The sequence below is a fragment of the Amblyomma americanum genome, chromosome 2, assembly GCF_052857255.1.
Source record: "Amblyomma americanum isolate KBUSLIRL-KWMA chromosome 2, ASM5285725v1, whole genome shotgun sequence".
Taxonomy (NCBI): domain Eukaryota; kingdom Metazoa; phylum Arthropoda; class Arachnida; order Ixodida; family Ixodidae; genus Amblyomma; species Amblyomma americanum.
The window spans coordinates 13,068,784-13,089,999 of NC_135498.1; the positions used below are offsets into that span (position 1 = coordinate 13,068,784).

A 21,216-nucleotide genomic window follows, 5' to 3' on the forward strand; every position below is an offset into this window, starting at 1 on the left:
CAAGGTCCCGGACTAATTATGGTGATCAAATGCCCTTCACTCTCGCCTACCCAAACTTCTGAATAGTTTTAACAATAGTGGCATAGAAATCCTCAACCAAACGCCATTAGAATTCGAGTTGATTATGAAATGCTACCTGTAATCAATATGTTCCACCACTTGCTATAAATTTCATGCTGCCTTATTACTACTTCTCTTTTTTTAAGAAATCACGCCTTTCTGATCCTTGTGTTATATGCATTTTTTTTTTCTTTTATTGTATTGCACCCATTATGATCCGTCACTGTGAAAGTGCTCCGTAAAGTGAGTGCATGCCTTCCGCTGCTGCTGCTTGTACGGGAGTCGAGCGTTCGTCCGACCGACCCAAGTCCAGTCAGTCAGTCAGTAAGTCAGTCAGTCAGTCAGTCAGTCAGTCAGTCAGTCAGTCAGTCAGTCAGTCAGTCAGTCAGTCAGTCAGTCAGTCAGTCAGTCAGTCAGTCAGTCAGTCAGTCAGTCAGTCAGTCAGTCAGTCAGTCAGTCAGTCAGTCAGTCAGTCAGTCAGTCAGTCAGTCAGTCAGTCAGTCAGTCAGTCAGTCAGTCAGTCAGTCAGTCAGTCAGTCAGTCAGTCAGTCAGTCAGTCAGTCAGTCAGTCAGTCAGTCAGTCAGTCAGTCAGTCAGTCAGTCAGTCAGTCAGTCAGTCAGTCAGTCAGTCAGTCAGTCAAATCCTAAGATCACAAAAACGTTGAAGGGGGCTTTCAATTGCGTACGACGAGGCGTGGGGCCAAGTACCAAATGCGCACAATGAATGATACGTACATATTTTTATTTTGACTTTATAATACGCACGACCGACATTGATCGACTTTCACAACCTATGATGAGCGCCATCAGCTCGGCGCGAAAAAACGTACCTCTCTAGCATACGCCACAGGCGCAAGGCAGAACATTCATCTTATTACAGTGTTGCGGCGCGTGTAGTTTTTCCTGGCCGCGACAGTAAAGACGCCATTTTTTAGTCTGTTCGGCTGATATGGGTTATCGTGAGCCCGGCTCGTAGAAATAGAAAACCGAAACTACTGTGCAGAGGTTACGTCATATTGAGCAATCGAAGGCGCTTTAGCACATAATAAATTTAGTTGCAGTGTTACCGAAGCCGTGCGCAGTGTTCACAGCGAACACAGTGGGGCCCATAGATTCAGTGGCCCTACTCATTTAACTCACTTAATTGTTAACTCACCTAACTGGTAATTTAGCTCACCTCATTGTAATTTAACTCACGTAACTGTAATTTAACTCACCACTGTGGAATTGCGGCTAGATATACGGGAGACAAGACTGGGGCATGTCTGGCTTTCCTGGTCTTCAACAACAAACGTCCTCTGTTGTCCACCAGTAGCGAATACCGCGCCACTAAATGGAGATAGTTAAAACTTGTAATTTTAAAACCTGTATTTGTAAGTTAAAACTTGTAATTGTAAACTAGAGAATCTTGAGAGATTCTGCGCGAAAATTGCGATTATCCTGGCCGACTCTTCCTCACCGCTGCAAAACCTGGCCTATAAAATGTTTCCCGAGCTCGTGCCGACTTTCTATGACTGCCATATGAATCAATGGGATGTATCTATTACCTTCGAAACTCCTGGGATGGTTTTCAGTCTTCAGCGCCACGTGCCACATGGTGGCTGCCGTGAAAAGTAGAAGCGTTTGTCCAGATTTGCTGGGGTTCAAATCGCACACTGAGCACTCAAAGGAAGCAGTTATACAATGACAAATCTTCATATGATCATAGAAAAAAGCAGTTTTTTTCATTCGATCATCTGGTTAGCCGCCTGTTGAGAGTCTCATTCGTACTTCCGAATAATTTTACGAATTAAGCACAAGCGTTGACATCAAAGGGCCGGCGATGGTGTTGCCCGCTGGACACGTTCGATAGCTAGTGACCAAATTTAGGCGGCATTCACAATGCATGCCACAGATCAGTCTATTGCGAACTTTTTCTGCATGAACCATCCACTAAGCCTGTCCTTGTGGGTTTTAGCAGCTTCTTGACCACGTCCTTCGCGTCGAGTTCAGAGTACCTTGCCTTCAAAAGAGCTTCCTTTTTCATATTTTGCAGGACCTTCAGCGCCCACACAAGTAAGAGCACGGCGTTCATGACTGCCATCACGTGAAGAAGCCCGGAGTACGACCCGAGGTTGTCCCTGAAGAAACCTGGAAAAAAAAACGGAATCTTGAACGACACAAAAACAAAGAAAAAAGAAACTCCTCTGATGTCTTTACATTCACGTGAACGCGAATTTATTGCATGTGTTACGGGTTTATTAAAACGACTGTGGTAAAGGTTTACGATCGTGGGGAGTAATACATGGTAGGCTATGCACTGCGATGCTGTGAATCTATCGAAGAATTGCAAAAATATACGGGGGGCAATTTTACTTGTATTTCACACACTTCGCAACACAGCAGCGAGCAAATCTCTGTTTTTGGTCGTGAAGAAGAAGCCTGTGCTAAATGTTCATATTCTTGATATTGTTTTTTTTTTCATATGTTTATGAAAAAAATTTCTATACTGTACAATAGAGAGAATTCTCTCCGACTAAAAGATAATCCGAGCGCAATCATTATACCAATGGAAAAGCCACTAAGGCGGCGAGTACTCTCTCGGTAAATGGAGAAATAAACCCCCAAAGAAAGTAATTTTAAGGCCTTCTGTGAAACATGTGCTAGCTCGTGTGCACTTGGACGTGCCTGGAATCACCGCATGTCGCTCTTTCTATAACGACATTATCATTTCTCCTCTTCACTCTCTCCATTTTTCTTTCCTTCCGCTTTTCTCTTCAATATACAGGGAGCTTGAACCTGTACCCGAGGTTTATTTCGACAGTTGTAATTGCAAACCCCGGCAAACACCCGTGTCGACTTCCCTGGTCTTTGCCGCACAAAAAGAATTGCCGCGATTTAGGTGGTTTATGTGAGTTTTAATAAAGGCGGACTAAAAGTTTTTGTATAAGATGCAAAATGAAATGTGAACAGAGAGAGAGAGAGATGAACGGAAAGGCAGGAATGTTAAGTTGGCGACGCCCAGTATGCGACCCTACACGTGGGAAGGGGAACGGAGGGAGAGATAGAAAGGGGAGAGAGGAAAGAGAGCTCACTTTTGCAATGAAAGAAAAAAACAAGACAAGGGACTTTGCTCCGCAAAGAAGCCAGCCCGTTTGTGGCATTTCCCCCGATAGGTACAAAGTAGCCAGAGTATCTTCCGGTGATGCGTTATCGAGCCAACCCGGCACCTCTTCATCTTCGCGCCTGACGAGCAAAGCAGTCGCCTCATGTCGGTCGACTCAGTTATCAGTTGCATAAAAGCAAATTCTCCATCCCCCTCTGCACTATGTCTCGGAATTTTCCGGCTATAAAGTGGCGGACAAGGGAACGAAAACGACACCGGTGAACGCCGAATGTCCGCAGGAGAGACAAGATTACGAAGTTTGCTTAGACAGGGGGGATAGTGTGGCTGCTGCAAGCGCAGGACCATTGGGATGGACATTAGTATTTGAGTGGACCTAATCAGTCTTCTCATGCTGCTAATGATGACGATGACATTCATTAGTTTGGGCGTACAGCAAACAGAAATACAAACAATGCCGTCCAGCACAGGAATCTATAGTATAAGGCTTCCTTCCCCAAATAAGGGGTTGAAATATCAAAGAACCTAGTCTATAAGAATGCTCTGTGACCGGCTCGCGCCAACCACTTAAAAAACGACAACATGCCGGCGTGGAATACCGAAATGGCCAGTTAATACTGTATCGTTTTAGCGCCTGAACAGGTTTGGAGATTTTACTTCTAATTTGCTGGCGGTAGCTTTAACTTATTGTCGACCGCAGCGAATTAGGCGGGGTTCAATACTTTCCAAAATGTACTCTGCACAGCACACACCGTGCCACAGGAACGCTCTTAGAAGGCCCCGCAACCGAGTATTAGCCTCACGGACGTTTTTTTTTTTTTTCTACGGTGGTTCGTTCACCGGTAACGGTGCTCTTTTTGCTGGCTATAGTTTGCAGTGCGCTGCAATGGTTTTGAGCACTGCGTTTTCACTTGTATTGTGCATTCTTTACATTAATTTAATCAGTGATATGCAAGCCCAAGGAATCTGGCTAAGTGCTGCTTGTTTTCACGGCTGTCATCGTGAGCAGCGCGGCGTAGAACATTTGAAAGCAGCGTGGCGATTTTCGATGCTTGGGTACATCCAGTTCATTTTCTACGGCCATCGGAAATAATTGGTGCGAGCGTAGGATGAATTTTATAGCCCAGATTTTTTAGCCAAAATGAAGAGACGTCAGTCATAACCATTTTCGCGCACAACCTCGTGCGACTTTCTACTTTTCTTCAATATTACGACTCTAAAACATCCCCATTGAGTTATGCAGTCTCGCGATTGTGAGGTCAGAAAGTGTGCCTTTTTTTTTTAAGTCTATAGTTTTTCATCTGCCTATTCCCATCATCATCGTCCCCCATCGTGACCTTCTTTTATCTCCTCTTCCCGTCCCCCAGAGCAGAGTAGAAGGCCAGATATTTATTTTTCAGGCCAACCTCTCTGCCTTTCCTATCAATAAACCCTCTCTCTCTCTCTCTCTCTCTACTGGAGGCCAAGAGGTGGCAGTAGTTGCTGAATTGCAGCCTGCGCATACGATCGCGTGCGAAAAAGGACGTGAAGGATGCAGGCAACACAAGCGCTCACATCCAACTAATGGTTCATTGACACGAATGCATGATATACACTTTGCTCCGTGACGTCACCGATCTCAAAAAGCCGACATGAGAGGGCCGCACTTATACGATTTTTTAACATTTAGTAAAATGGGTGGTGCGCTGAGCCATGGTGCACCCGCTTTCTGAAACAAATCTGCTGCACTCATTTCCCTCATCCTGGCTCTTTTACATAGCTGTTAACCTGCACGCTTGAAACAAAGCTTTATAAGGCGTTTAAGTCTATATTTCACAGTCATGACAATGCACGGAAAGGTTCCCGTCCCTGCAAATGGCGACCTTCCTCCTGTGCTCCATTTCATCTATACACAGTTCCGGTTTGACCGACGTAACTTGGTCCGCAAGACAAACGAACTTCATACACCACCCCAGGTGAACATGCACCAAATGGGTAGGGTCACGATGTGTGATTGTGCAAGGCTTCTAAGTTTTTTTAAGCATTTTTCATCTTGCTAAGGTTAAAGAGCTTCTCGGACGCGGATTGCACGACTCGGACGTTATTGCGACATCCGATAACCGAAAGTTTTGTGCGCGTGAATGCAACTGTCGGAATTTCGGCGCTTCTCACAGACGAGATTACTCTTCAAAAAGTTGAGCGGGCGAGCAAGCCTTATCTACTCTTCATGTTCTATTTATCAAACCAATTTTTTCAAGAGGTATTGTGAGTCGAGCGTCTTTTCGGCCACTTCTTTAGCTGTGTAGCAAAATACTCATATCACAGTTTACCTCTTCAGCTGCTGCGGGCCTTACGTCAAGCTTGTCGGACCAGGCCAGGGCTCAGTGCAGTGATAATGTAGTGAACCCGGGCTCAAATTTGCAGGGCTGGGCCGGGTCAAGCTTTAATTTCTGGCTCGATCGGGGCCAGGGTCGCACCTTGGAATGCGACCCGTGCAGTGCTTTAATGCTTACTAGCCCTTGGTAGGTTACTGGTAACACTGCATCGGAGAGAAGCGCAATCAGAGTTGGCCATTCTTCTTATTTATAGCAACATACGCTGGTGAAGCCGACTCGAAAGCGTCTGTAGTTTATATGACAACCACTCATCGTTGTGTTTGATATGTTGTGTTGGGGTTTATGACCCATATGCAGAAAAGGCTTTCTTGCGCCAAACACAGTGCGGCAGAGGAAGTATATGACAAAAATTGCAGCGGCTTAACTTGGCTAACCATGGAATTCAGCGAAAAGCAACATCGCTCACTAGGCGTCTGAGGCTCGTCCGTGGCAGCTCCGCTACACGCTCGCGAAAGCCGTTCTATATATAATGCACGCCCACGTGGCTAAGACATGGTATCACATGGTATTACGACACCCCAATCGGATGTTATCACGACGCTTCACGTCACTCCATCGTATGTTTTTAAGGACAATGGTAAATTCAAAGGTCACCCAATGTCAAAGGTCTACGAAAGTTCATGGGCCAAGATCAGCGGTTAAGAGTTCGACACCATAACTGTAGCACATATGGTCATACACGGCTATCCTTGGTTGGGCTGAAGGTCGTTCAGGGTCGTTGTGTTGATTACCCGAAGACTGCTTTACTTAGCATAGTGAAGCTTTTCGCTTCAATAAGGTGCGAGATTGTGTTCGTCTGCTCTATTCGACGCTGCACACAAGCTTTTCTTAGTAAAACTACATGGTTCTTACCTACAATGGGTGGACGCAGTAGTAGCACCACTCCCACGCCAAAGGACATCGCTCCTAGCATGTCAGGGAGCTTTTCCATCCCAAAGTCCTTCACCAAGGCAGGAGTCATGAGCCCGGTCCTAGTCCCGCATGTGGTCCCCACTAGCGCGGAAGAAATGAGCATCATGTGGAATGTCCTAAACCATGCGAGCAACTCGAACGCGACCCCTTGAATGAGAAATCCCAAGAGCATGACAGATTCGAGTGAAAGAATTTTTGAATCTATGATGAAACCTGAAAGTGGCCTTAAGGCAATGTCACTGGCAGACAAAGCATGCAGCAGGTACACTGATTCCGAAGGGGCGATGCCGCGGTCATTCGCAAAATCTGTGGATAAGAGAACAAACATGGACATGCCAAGGTTCACTGCCGAGAATGACGTGACGTTCACCCAAAAGGCGACTGTCATCCATAACCTGAACAACTCCTTCAGTCTTGCGGTCACGGTCTTTATCCTCAACTGCACAGGAGGAATATGATCTCGGTCGGTGCAGACCTCTTCATCTACACTGGGAAGAAAACCTTTAGCTTCTCCATTCAACGGTTTGGAGGAGTTCACACGTGCCTGTAAATCACTTGAATTCTGTACTGGTTTGCAAGTCGGGAGAGCATTTGCGGTGACCTCAGTTCGAGGAATGCCGTTGGGAATTGGGGGGTTGTTCGAAGAATCGCTCGTTGAACTCCGCGACTTGCCGTGATTACGCAATGGCGGTGGATGTCTGAGAACAATGGCGAAAGGAAAAGCGTTCATCAGGATGGCTCCGTAGAGGAGGAAGAGTCCGCGAATGCCATACTGCGTGCGGAAGAATTCGAGAAGCGGGGGCAGAACAATGGTGTTGATTCCGCCGGCGGTGAACATAAGGCTGCACGCTGTCGTTCTTCGTTTTTCGAAGTGCTGCGCCACGAGAACGTTGGCTCCGATAAAGAGGCCGGAGAGAGTGATGCCTGCAATAAAGAGCACAGTAATGGGTTTCATCAGGCACCTGGGATGTAACAGAATGATGAACCCAATTTAGAGGGACAGGAAAGATAAATGATTTTAAAAAGGCGAAATGAATGACGCAATAGCTTTAAAAGGTCCCTACGGTCACTCGGGGGTCCCCTGGCGCACCCTTTGGTAGACATCGGCACGCTTGTTGCCACGACATACTTCTCTATTACAAATTATCGTGCATACTAAATTGTGACGCAGACTAGTTTGAAGGTGTTAAGGTAAAGTTTAGCGAGGAAAGCCAGAAGAGAGCTGCATAACAGCTTGAGAGGTAAATCCTGACTTCCTCTTTACAGCGCAGCATTAACGGTAGCGGGTGTATGGCATCAAAGGAAAAGAGAAAACAAACACAATAAGACCACGTGTGTTCAGCGTAGAGAAACATGAATGTACGTGTACCATGTAAAAAATATACTTGCGATTGAAGAACAAAACAAAACAAAAACTGCCAAAACGAACGCAGTGTCCCTGTAATGTAATCCGCCTACTGTGCGATGAGAGGTGCGTGAATACAGTCGTCCACACACCTGTCCAGAGCGTCCGTACGGCTTGCTCTCTTGTGCATTCATGGCAATCGCCGGTGCCTCGCGGGCCCGATATAGTTTTGAAAGACATGAATAGGTAAACACGATGCATGGGAATACGCATGCGCGCTAAGGTTTTGTTTTGAACCCTAGAGCCCTCGTAAATGAGCTAAGGGCGCTTCCCTGTGCACCGTTCGAGCCATCCAGACAGGTATGCGCACGTCTGTACAGTCTCTCCATTTATCCCACTGAACGAAGATTACTTTGTGATGTCGAGGTAGAGTGTCTGGCTCGCCAACTGACTGCATTTCTTCTTTTTAGCCAAACTGCTTTCCTACGTCATTATTCTCTCCACCAATCACAATTTCTAGCCACGCTGAAACCGTGTTTTACGCCGAATGGGATCTTTAACGCTGTTGCGTTAATAGCCACACCAATCTCATTTTGGCCAGCCTGAATAGGTGGTTTAAAGGAGCTAAAATATGGTAATAGGAAGAAGCCGTTTTTTGGGGCTGCGGGCCAAAAGTAAGGGCAATTAATCTTGCGTCTTTTTCTGTTCGATACTAGGCAAGTCCAGTGCCCAAGATGGCGGGAGGAGGGAGTCAACGATGAAAGGGACAAAGAATTACCGTAGTGGAGGGCTCCGTAATAATTTCGTTAGCGTGCACTAACATCGCCCCTCGCACGGCCACTTTTTGCGTTTCGCCTGAATCGAAACGCGGCCGCAGCAATTGCACCCGACCTCTCCGGTCCAGTAGCCAAGAGATGTAACTACTGAGCCACCGCGCTTGATTAGGATAGGGGCACACACACGATGGGAACGCCAGGTGGTAGAACAGGGGAGGTACTGAAAAGATGGCAGCACTAAGAAGGGCTAGAAAAAGCTAATGCACAGTCCGCGTCACCCTTGAGTGGAGCGCCCTCGCGGCGCACTTCCCCCCGTAAAAATCGACACCACGTCGCAGCTTCTAAGCTTTTAGAGGGAACGTATAGGAACGAATCAGCGCAACTAAAACGAAGGAGCAGAATAAGATACACGGCCACGCGCTTTTCCTTCTGTTCTTTCTTCGTTTTAGTTGCGCTGTTTCGTTCCTATGAGATGCAATACCAACTCGCCCACTATGCTATGTCGGTAGAGGCAGTGCTTGCGCGGAAGTAGAGCCATCCACATCTGCAAGTAAGGTGGGCATTAGCACTTTGACCGGAAGCCTTCGGCTGCTTTCTCATTCCAGTCTGTACTGCATGGTGCACACTGTTCGAACGCTCTAAACAAGGGTGACACGCGGGCGATGCTAATGATGCGGATGATTCTAATAATCATTCCTTCCTTTTTTTATTGTTACAATCGTGCTTACCATGAATGATTCCGTAAAAGATGATGATAAAGGTGAGGCTTTCTGCAAAATAGCAGACAACGGTGGCGATACCCGTTACGAAAGAGGAGACCAGCAGAACAGCTTTGCAGGAATATCGTCTGCAAAGGAATCCTGTGATGGGGCCTGCGGAGAACAAAAGAAAACAATGGTTCCTGTTGAGATCGGTGGATGCGAGCAGAAAATCACCAAAAAAAAACGAAGAAAAAACGAGGTTTGTCTCCAAATAGTCTACGAAACGGGTGAAACTGATGTATTTCTCTTTCGGCTGGCAAAATCAAAGAAATTCTAAACGCAGAAGCCGCACACCATTCTAAGCTCGTTTGCAGCTTAGGATGTAAACTAAGAAAATAATAAAATAAAGCATCAAAGGAACGCTGAAAGCTGAAGCGGTAACTTTCTTCGACAAGGGATGCCACCATTATTTAAGCTCCCTTCTACTCGAAGAAAGAAGGAAAGAAGGAAGAAAGAAAGAAAGGGAGGAAGGAAGGAGACATAAAGAGAGAAAGAAGAAAGGAAAAAGACAAAAAAGAAAGAAGGAATGAAAGAGAAGGAAAAAGACACAAAGAAGGAAGGAAGGAAGGAAGGAAGGAAGGAAGGAAGGAAGGAAGGAAGGAAGGAAGGAAGGAAGGAAGGAAGGAAGGAAGGAAGACAGGAAGGAAGGAAGGAAGGAAAGAGATAAAAAGCATAGACATAAAGAAAGAAGGAAGGAAAGGGAAGGAAAAAGACACAAAGAATGAAGGCAGGAAGGAAGGAAGGAATGAAAGAAGGAAGGAAGGAAAGAGAGAAAAAGCATAGACATAAAGAAAGAAAGAAAGAAGAAAGGAAAGAAAGAAAGAAAGAAAGAAAGAAAGAAAGAAAGAAAGAAAGAAAGAAAGAAAGAAAGAAAGAAAGAAAGAGAAAAACTCAATGGCGCTCGCTAGGGCGACACGACGGAAATGCGTGAGCGGTCGCCGTTACGAACTATACGCTCATTGACTACACACAGATTTCTTTCTAATTTATTGTATTTTCTGTTCTTGGCGTCTTCGTTCTCGGCATCTTCTTCCAGCGCCGCGACATCGGTTATTCTCTGCTTGACATTCATAGATCCCTGGCAATCCTCGCTCAACTCCTGGCGCAGTGGTGCAGGAGTTGAGCGACGCGCCACTGCACTGCGATAACAGGTGCTGCCATCTGTGGGCTCTATGCGCGTCTTCGTTTTGATTTCTCAGTGGGTGGCCGCTTGGGCGCCGCTCCGTCGAAGCTGCGTCCGATCGCATCGACCAGCAAGGAAAGCTCAGGCCGAAAAGCGCGTGCGAACGCGTTCTGCCGCATCAGATTACATTGATCGCGTCATAATTTTTTCATTTCCTCTTGAAGACATTAAGTACGAGCGAAAATCAATGTCGTAATCAAAAATTCCGGAGCTTACGTGATGCCCCGAAATAAGTGTTCTCAAGCCTGAACTTAATTTTAGTACAAACGGCCCGTGAGACAGTGAGCCATAGCTTGAGAGAACCACGTGACCCCGAGGAGGCAGCATTTACTTCCTGAAAATGTACTCGCACGTCTGTGTGCACGCGTGCTCGCCACCTCTAGTTGCCGCTTGTGTTTTCTTACAAGCAAGGCTAAAGCTCTTCGTGTGCTCAAGGGTTCTGCTGTTCCTGTGCCGGCAACGTCATAAGTGGAGACGGAGCAACGATAACTTTGATTTCATAAAGAGCCTGGAGCTTGTTCCTAAGCTCTCGTCAGTTTAGTTCGTGCGCGATTTCCAGAACCGCCTTGTGTGCAGCCAGATATAGCGCATATGTGCCGAATTACGGCGGACACTCCACTGAATTTCAACTCCGCTGAATTGGCTGCAATTGTGGTGTCTTCTACCGTACGCGAAAGTCGTAGAATTCCCCCTACGCGCATTCCCAGGGCTCACTGTTTTAGAACAGTAGAAGGCCGTGGTAGGTGACATCTGTGCTCGTTGTGTTGTGTTCTTCACGGAAGCGGACGTTCCAAACGCACACAGCTCCTTTCGACGCTTTGCAGACACGGTTGAAGGGCAAACAACTACAGAACGGAAGCTTAAGGTCGCTCTCAGGTGTTTATAGTCATTGGAAGAGCAGGAATTTTTCCGCATCCCGCAAGCTGTTATGTTTTAAGGCCGCAAATGCGTTGCTTCCGTTTTTCTATAGCCGGACTTCCGCTCTAGAGTCACATGCTTTTCTATTTAGTCGTGCGCAATGATCTCAGTGCAATTTTATTTATGGGCCCAAAACTGAGACACGTGGCATAATGGTTTGTATTATGTGCCAATAATCACATTCTGTGGTGGGCTTCGTCCCGGGTTTCAAGTTTGCAGGGAGGGGGAGAGAGAGCTTTACCAGTCAGGAAGAAACTGTTCGCTCCCTCATATAAAGAGGCAGCTGATAATGAGCGTTTACAAACAAATTAGGCGCAAGGTGCTGGTACGTCTCAGGGTATGCTTGGAGGAGTATGCTTGAATCACTCACCGCAATAGAAGTCATGCTTGAAAGGAAATATATGCTTCAGTACAGTCTCTAATCTCGTGCTCTTTCTATCCACGAAGAAGGTATGGGTATATCATTTTGATGCGAAATATAATCAAGTATGCCAGGAATATCTCAGTCGCCATTCTACTCAAATATTGTAATTTCGAATATGAACCTTGCCCGAAATATGCAAACAGGCCACACTTGCCGGCAAAGCGAAGTAGCCTGGCGCAAAACGTACAGTCGTGAAGAAAACTGCCCTTACAAAAATTTCTTTTGACAGTCTGCAGACTATCCATATTCTTCTGTCTATAAAGTCTATATACTCTCTTTCGAAAAACCCTAGAAGACAGTCTATAGGCAATACAAATCAAGTAGAAAGTCTATAGACAACCTACAGATTTGTGGCCATACACTTTTAGTAGAGTTATGCCTATAGATAGTCCATAGACTATGAATACACAAATATCTATAGGAATAGAATAGGCTATAAGAAATCTACAGACTGTCTATAGATAATTTTGTAAGGGTGGGGCGAGCAAACCAGCTGTTAGAATCGCATGCCAGCGCTGCCTAACGGCACAGCACCTAGCTGTTTTCGAGGTATGCGTCAGATGTCCTCCTTAATATCCTGGCCTGCTCACCCGTGCATTGACTGAATTAGACGCTTCTAAAATTCCTCAGGTAGAGCACGCACAGCAGGCGTGAGCAAAAGATGAGGGCGAAAGCGAACGGTTGCAGTTTTTCTGTATAAAAAGCCGTGCACTGCGTCAGGCAGGGCTTTTTATACAGAAAAACTGCAACCTATATATATATATATATATATATATATATATATATATATATATATATATATATATATATATATATATATATATATATATGGCGTAGTTCTACCTGCAGTAAACAATTTGCAAGTAGCGCCCGTGTTTCTCTTTCTTTCCGTCTACTGACAGATGAATACTTTGTCAGGCTGAGGTGGCGGCAGATAGATGACAGAGGCGACTGGCAGGCTTGCGTAGAGCTCGAAATTAACTGTTTTAGAGCGAAAGCACTCATACGTACTCAAAAACCGGGCATGAATCTTGTCTCGATCTTGCTTGTGCCGTTGTCTAGCAACAGCGTTTGCATTTAAGTTGAAAAGAAATCAAATAAATACCCGCGTCTGGGAGACGAACCTGCGGCGGCGCGAACAGATTAGCTTCGCAGGCAGCTGCAGCGAGAACACTAGGCTATCGCCGCCGCAGAAAACGCCTCGATCGTGTTAAACTGCAACACGCCCTCGCGCTGTGCATTGCATATCGTCGTTTTCATCAACTACCGTCCGCGGTGCAAACAGACCAGATCAGCTTAACCTCGATCAGAGCTTATCTTGTGTCTAATATCGTCGCAAGACGTGCCGACAACCCAGCAAAGCAAAATCATGAGCCAACCAGGCTAAACACATGCTTTCGCTCGCCTACTCGATTTAACTACGTTATAACCCAAAAAGTTTTCATTAGGATTGACTTGTTCTACAGACCGAGAAAAATAAAAAAAACTCTGCGACTGTCATAGCCACACGTGCACTTGGCAACCGTCGGAATCACAACGATATCACCGCTTTTGGCTGCGCTCCGTATAAATAACATTATAAAGACAATATTTCCGGGGCGATCTGGCGGCATCTCGCGAGTATATGGCCCATAGGTCCCTTCACGTGGCAAACAAAGTGATAAGATCCCCGGCAAGAAGAGGTAAACAAAAACATTTGAGAAAAAAAGAACACATAGTAAAAATTTCTTGGTAACAGAGTCAGTCCCTCTGACCGGTCTTCGTCAAATATGAAAAAAAAAAACATTTGGATTTATGGAAACAGCACTCAAACGACAATTTTACATTTGTAATATGGGTACAGGATACGGGATTTTAGCGAAGAATAGTCACAGAGACTCCATGCATACAAGTCCGAAATCCCCCATAACAGGTGACAGCAAACAGCGCCAGGCAGAGCAGCAGCATCTCTGTTTCTACTCATTTAATGCTGAAAATAACTATTTTGTGGGTTTGATAGGGAAGAATGGTATAAAGTAGTTGAGAGAACCTGCGGAATATATATTTTCTGATAATGCTGCGTTAACTTAAGGAACGTATTACTGAGTAAGAGAGAGGGCCGGAAGATTCCCGCGGGCGAAGAAAAAATAGGGATAAAAAGTTAAAAATGTTCAATAGACAGGCAACGAAGCAAGTGTTAACGATAGGTGATGAGGCAGTGGCTAGTGAGCGAGAACACTGTCATGGGTGGAGTAGGGACCGCAGACCGTGGCCTTGAAAACGAAGGGTTGGACTGCATTTCACGGGCACTCTCAACCTATGAACAACTCGTTTGCGTCCGCCTGAAATGTATCTTAGAGACATATCCTTTCAGTCCTGCTCACGAGACCGAAACATGAAGTTAAGAAAAAAATTGAAAATAAACTCAGGATCTCGAAGCGAGCTACTCAAATATATGTACGGGCAACGCAACTAGACGGGAAAACATCAACGTGGGCAAAGAATGTAGTCCTGACGTAACAGCAAAAATAAATAGAGCAAATAGACTTGTGAAAGCCTTGTAATTCGCCCAACCAATGACCAGTAGTCTGCTGTAATAACAGAATGTGCACTTGCAGTACGGAAACATAGCCGAATGCGGGAATAGGTCAGCTGGAGGGACGACCAATTGAAATTAGCAGCAAAAGTGAGGTCGGGACCTGCATAAGACACAGATGGATGTAGTTCACGGCAATGCGCCTTTGCTCTGCGGCGGATTTTGTGACGACGCTGGTTTATTGTATAGGAAAGTTTACAACTACAATCATATCGGGAATTTGCGCGCAAGTTCGGTGCAAGACAGCATTTGTATTTGTTTATTTGCACATGATTACAATGTTGAAGCAAGAAAACCTGTCTGCACAAGCATTTATGCTCGGTTGGAAGATAGGCCAGCGCGACGAAATGACAACAGCGACCATTACATACTCATTTTAAGCCCTGAGGCAATAAATGTTGCATTGAAGTAACTAAATAAATTTACATTGTAAATGGATACACAACTTTTTTCACCGGACATATCACACAAAACTGCAGCAAAAAAAAGTCATTCAAATGGCAACATACGTTCACTCAATTACAACCATGTGGGCACACGTATAAGGGTAGCTAGCTATAATGTTTTGTGTTTTGGGGGTTTAACGTTCCAAAGCAACTCAGGCTATGAGGGATGCCGCAAAGGAGGGCTACAGATAATATCGACAACCTGGGGTTCTTTAACGTGGATTGGCATTACACAGTACACGGACCTCCAGCATTTAAGCTGCATTGAAATGCAACCGCTGGGGCCGGGACCGAACCCGTGTCTTTCGGGTCAGCAACCGAACGCCATAAGCACAAAATTACTATGGGTAATGAAAACAGGAAAAAAAAACAAGTCAGGCGCTTTTTAACTTCTCAATTCCTAAACAAAAAGATAAATACGCCTCGTAAGCAGGGCAAAAATACCGAGTTAAGGGCCATCAACTGCTTCCCGCACTAATTCTGTCACTTCACATATGAAAAGACGAGCTGTTTCAACGCGCAGTTGACAAAAAGGGAACAGAACAACAGAACGGCGGTTCCACTCACTCGCCAAAAGCAGGAGGCTTCCGCTGAGCGTCACCGGCCAGGAGGCCTCTTGCCTAGTGACGCCGAAGGCCTCGACGATGCCGTACAAGAGCACTCCACTGACGCGTATAGTCGCCAGGCCCAAGAAGAGGAGCAGTCCGCAGAACGCTGCCGTCACCCAGCTTTGTCGGGAGTCGAGGCCGTATGCCGGGCAGCGCTTGGACGACGAAGTCCTCGACATTCCTCGCCCCCGACGTCAACTGCTGCGAGCGGAAGCAGCAACGGCGAACTTCAAACGCAAAACGCTGCAGCTGTTCGCACACGCGAATGTAGAAATGCAGCTGCTTTCGATCGCGCGTCGTCCCGACAGTGACCTGAATGGGACACGTGCAGGACGTCCGCAGTGCAGAAGCGCTTGCGACCGCGTGCTTCTTGGCCGACGCGCCGCAGACAGATAAGAAGAACGTAGTAAGCAGGTTGCCAGGTTCTTGGAAGATTACTAGCTATCATCACTCTCGAGTCCTTCATCCGGGTCTTTTTGCTACTTTAGACCAGCGGCAGTAGCAAAGGCTTTTTGATTACCACAATATTTGTGCACTGATTAGATAGCTCCTTGTGTGTTCTGCCTAGTTTCGGGAAAGCGCCGATAAGGCAGAGTTTACAACGGCCGTGGTTCATGAACCGATGCATTGTCGATGCTATAGGCACTAAGAATGACCTTGTTTTCTTAAGCTTCTCCGTGACCGCTTCGGAGCGCTTTGTATCGCAACGCGTGTCTGCATGGACAGAGCAGCATTTATCGGCGTATTCTAATAGGTGAACGGGGACATGGTTCCTTGCTCCGCGAACCGAAAAGCGTGTTTAAATAAACGATTTAGACATCGAGCAACATAGAAGTAAAGAGTGGACCCTGGGGCCCTTTCGCGGCTGAGTTCGGCGTTGTGCTGTGTCCGCCAGATGACATTGCGCGCACAACTAACCAAATTAACTCGATTATACCAAATTAACTCGATTACTGGAGCTAGAGATAGCTAACGTGCGAGTGAAGCTAAAAGGGAAAAGACGCAAACCCAAGAGTTGGTGGGATGAGGAGGTCAAGAGAGCGATAGAAAAACGTCAGGAAGCGTCCAGGGAACACAGATATTCCAAGAAGAGGGAGGAACCAGAAGTTGAAGTAGACAAAAAATGGGATACCTTCCTAAGGTGTAGAAGGGAAGCATCCTATTTGATTAATGGGAAAATTAGAAGAAAGAGTACGCAATGGATGTCAAATGTAAATAAAAAGGGTAGAAAAGCAGCTCAAAAATTCTGGAATCGTCTAAATGCAATGAGTAATGAGACTAGGCTAGAGCAAAGGTTTATTGTTACAGATCAGGGTATTCGACTAGAAGGGGATGAACCGGTACAGCACATAGGAACAAGGGTGACGGAAAAATTTAAAGAAAGAAATGTTGCACACAATTTATCGAAGGAGGATAGACCGGTTACTGCAATAGCTTCACTTGAGCAAAGAGAGTGGGAACGGGCAGAGAAGAAGGTTCCTGGTGGCACATCAGCAGGACCAGATGGTATTCAGATTATGTTAATAAAGAAGCTGGGACTAAAATCCAAGCAAGAATTAGTACAGGTAGTGAATAAAATGATAGTGGATGGGAAGGTCCCCGATGAATGGCAGTTAAGTAGAATGAACATGATATATAAGGAAAAGGGGAAAAAGCTGACGTAAGTAACTACCGTCCCATAACAGTGACATCTGTGGTTTACAGGGTGGTGATGCAGATTATGAAGGACAGATTGCAAGCTTGGGCGGAGAACGAGGGGGTGTTAGGGGAGCTACAAAATGGGTTCCGGAAACAAAGGAAATTGGAGAACAATCTGTTTTCATTGACAGAGCATAGAGATTGCTGAAAATGAACACAGCCTCCTATGGCTAGCATTTCTAGATATTAAGGGAGCCTACGACAACGTTAGTCAAGAGTATCTGTGGGACATTCTTGACACATTGGATGTGGAAGACGGAGTAATTAATCTTTTAAAAGATATATATAAAGGTAACACAGCGCTTATAAAATGGGAAAAAATGTATCAGAGCCTGTAGATATACAGCGGGGCCTTAGGCAAGGATGTCCTCTGTCTCATTTGTAGTTCACGTTTTACCTGCAAGGGTTGGAGACCACGCTAGAGAGGAGCGGACTAGGCTTCAACCTTTCTTTTTTCAAGCTAGGGGAGTGGATTAAACAGTCATTACCGGGACTAATATACGCCGATGATATAGTGCTAATGGCTGACAACAAGAAAGATTTACAGAAGTTGATGGACATATGTGGTACAGAGAAAGATAGATTAGGTTCCAGGTTTAGTAAGAAAAAATTTGCAGTCATGATATTTAATGATGAGGGCGGCGAGCATAGAATACAAGAGTTCACGCTAGAAGTAGTGGTTGAGTACAAATATCTTGGGGTGTGGATAAATAACGGTGCTGAGTATCTGAAGAGCATGAAAAATATGTAATGAATAAAGCTAGTAGGAATGCAGCTGTCATGGAAAATATGGCACTGTGGAATTACAATAGGTATGAAGTGGTAAGAGGGATCTGGAAAGGGATGATGGTTCCTACCCTTACTTTCGGTATGCGGTCCTGTGCATGAGACCAGATGTTCAAGCAAGGTTAGAAATTAAACAACGTGGCGTAGGGAGGCTAGCTTTGGGAGCACATGGCAATACACCAAATTAGGGGGTACGTGGTGATATGGGATGGGCGTCGTTCGAGATTAGAGAAGCTAGCAGTAAGATTGCAATTGAGGAGCGATTGAGAAAAATGGGGGAAAAGCAGTCGGCTAGGACAGTTTTCAGATACCTGTATATAAGGAATGTTGACACGAAATAGGGAAAGCGAACTAGAAAATTGACAAGCAAATATCTGGACAGCAGTAGGGGGGCAGATCAGCAATTACCGGTTAAGAAAAAGGTTAAAGGAACAGAGAGAGCCCTGTGGAAAGCAGGGATGCTGACGAAATCAGCACTGGGAACATAGAGGATCTTTAAGCAGGAAATTGCCAAAGAAAATATCTGTGATAATTGTAGGGGAAGCTCTTTGTTGTTTGAGGCCAGGACGGGAGTTTTGCGGACTAAGACATATAGAGTCAGACACCACGAGATAGACACGTTGTGAGTTGCGTGCGGAGAGCAGAAGGAAACGGCTAAACACTTGATACTTTTCTGTAAAAGGCTTCACCCTACAGTGGAAAGCAGCGGGGCTGATTTATTTAAGGCATTGGGGCTTAAGAACAGTGAAGGGGAAGTAGATTTTAAGCGGGTAGAAGTAACCAAGAGAAGGTTATCTGATTGGTGGCTAAAATCAAGAGAAGAGTAAAATTTCATAAATCATGGCTAGGTGGCTTGAACCACCGCCCGATTTAAAGAGTCCAACCTTATCCATCCATCCATCCATCCATCCATCCATCCATCCATCCATCCATCCATCCATCCGTCCGTCCGTCCGTCCGTCCGTCCGTCCGTCCATTGCACGTGACGCGCATAGCCTGCGCAGTCGAGACACCGCTGGAGAATGTCGCTGCACGTGGTTCGCTTTTTTTTGCATTTATTCCTCTTTGTACACGTGCGGTCTGTTCGATGTGATGGGCTGATGTTGTGTGCCAAGCTGTAGAGGTAACTACGACAACGGGCGAAAGGTCAGGCTGTTCGGGTTCCCAAGTGATCCCGAAGTAAAAAATGGCAGCGGTCAGTGCGACGGGACGATGTCGATGTTGGAAAACTGAAAGATCCGCTGGTAAGTGTCGCCTTGCTTTTCATTTCGTGCAGTGATGATTTATATGATCAATATACAATGAAACTGTATTAGTACAAACTACGATAATTCATTGTTATATAAATACCTTTTTCAAGTGACCATTTATTTACACGTGTAAACCACGTGGGCTCGCGTGCGTTTTCGATGGTTTGTGTATATTCATTCGTTGAGTGGCTCATGGGTCAGTCGAATGCACTTTTCACAGACCGCGGGGATGGATTTGTAAGCGTACGTCACAGTTTTGCAGGCGTCAAGTTTTGCAGGCGTGTGCTCATAATACGACTGCGCTGGTTGTTTTTCAGGTTTGTGAACGGCATTTTGAAGCCAGAGCACCTACGTACAACATCAAAATACACGGACTGCAGCGGACGGACCATCGAGATTTTAAATGAAGCTCACCTGGCTTACGCCTGATGGCATTCCAACGATATTTCCCGCCTGGCTGCAATATATTTCGGATTCTCTCCAGTCGAGAGAAGGCACTGATGCAAAGCGAGCACGTGCGGAGACCGAACACCATTCAAAGGGCTTTAAAGCAGCCAGCTTCAGCGCAGGAGAACGAGTTACGAGAAAACAAAGTTAACAGCCTCAGAGACATCAGCTCATGCCTGCACAAGCTAGGAGAGAAAAGGTTTTTCACAGCGTTACCTCGCGATAGCTGCTGATCTTTGCTCACGTGAAAGTGACAACAGATGCTCCCGAGATTTTTGTGTCAGTGACTATGTCGTCGGATATGTGTGTGCGTGTGTTTCGGAGAGGTGCTCGTCTTACATCTGACAAGTGTTTTGAGATCCCGGATTATATCTACAATATCCGCGTGCTTGTTCAGCTCTTGGATAATGTCGAGGACCACTGCACTAAAGGAGAACCCCAACAGTGGACAGAGGAAAGGCTGCCCTGACATTGGGGGTCTCAATTCTTGAGGCCATTTCAAGTGGAGGCCTTCTGGAGGACGAAATGGCGGGCGCTGTGATGTTCCTCAGAGAGCAGTGTCATCTCCTTATGAACAGGAATAATGCTTTTCAGTATTCTGCGGAACTTTTGGTGCTGTGTAGCATTTTGTACACTATTTCACCGCATGACTACAAGTTTTTTAATAGCAGTGGAAAGTTTGTGTTGCCTCATACTGCAACAATCAAGCGTGTCTGTTGTGCACATGATCTTAGTCCTTTAAAGGAGCAAAATGAAGAGGGCTTCCTAAGATATATGAAAAGGAGGGCAAGTCTGCTGAAAGCTCATGAAAGAAATGAAACAGTAATGGTAGACGAAATAAACTTACAGCAGTTCTTTGAGTACAAGGGTGGCAGCATAACAGGGGCTGGTGCGAACTGTTCTGAACATGTTAAGACAGCGCATGCGTTTATGGTGCTGTCTCTCCGGCCACCGTTCAAAGATGTTGCACACATCCTGCCAGTGTCAAAAATTACTGCGGAGGAACTGCATGAAACTAAAAAAAGTAGTCTTGAGACTTGAAGAAGCGAATCTTCATATCGTTGCAGTCATCACAGACAATAATTCCATTAACCGGAAAGTAATGGCTACGTTCAGTGAGGCCCAGAAGCTCGAAATTGTTTACCCCCATCCAGCTAATCAGCAGCAGCAGCCACTATTTCATATTGTCGACTCTGTGCAGTTGCGGAAATGTATCAGAAACAATAGGGTAAACCAAAAAAAAATCCTGACTAATGTCTATATTACCCACCTTTTCCCCGTGGAACCACAGAAAGTAAGAAAATGGAGTGTGCTTTATTCACATCAGCCAGAACGCTTCATGAGGCTGAAAAAACTAGTACTGTGAAAGTCACGTTTGGGCTAACGTATAAGGCATTAAATCCTACAAATATTGAGAGGCAGAACGTTAAATTTTCTCTGCAAATTTTTAACTTTTTTGTTTTATCTGCATTGAGCATAAGAGGCGAAACCCTGCAGATGGTACTGCAGATTTCATTGACCTAATTGTGCGATAGTGGAGCATCGTCAA

At 45.6% G+C, this 21,216-nt stretch overlaps 1 protein-coding gene across 1 annotated transcript; it reads right to left on the reverse strand.

Annotated features, from left to right (window-relative positions):
* Positions 1–540: 540 nt before the first annotated feature.
* On the reverse strand, positions 541–15,859 carry LOC144120585 (monocarboxylate transporter 12-like). The gene is made up of 4 exons (XM_077653153.1): positions 15,446–15,859; positions 9,300–9,443; positions 6,391–7,374; positions 541–2,190 (listed from the first exon to the last, which is right to left on the reverse strand). Exons 1-4 carry the CDS (start codon positions 15,663–15,665, stop codon positions 1,961–1,963), a joined length of 1,578 nt encoding a protein of 525 aa, XP_077509279.1. The 5' UTR covers positions 15,666–15,859; the 3' UTR covers positions 541–1,960.
* Between the last annotated feature and the right edge of the window lie 5,357 nt (positions 15,860–21,216).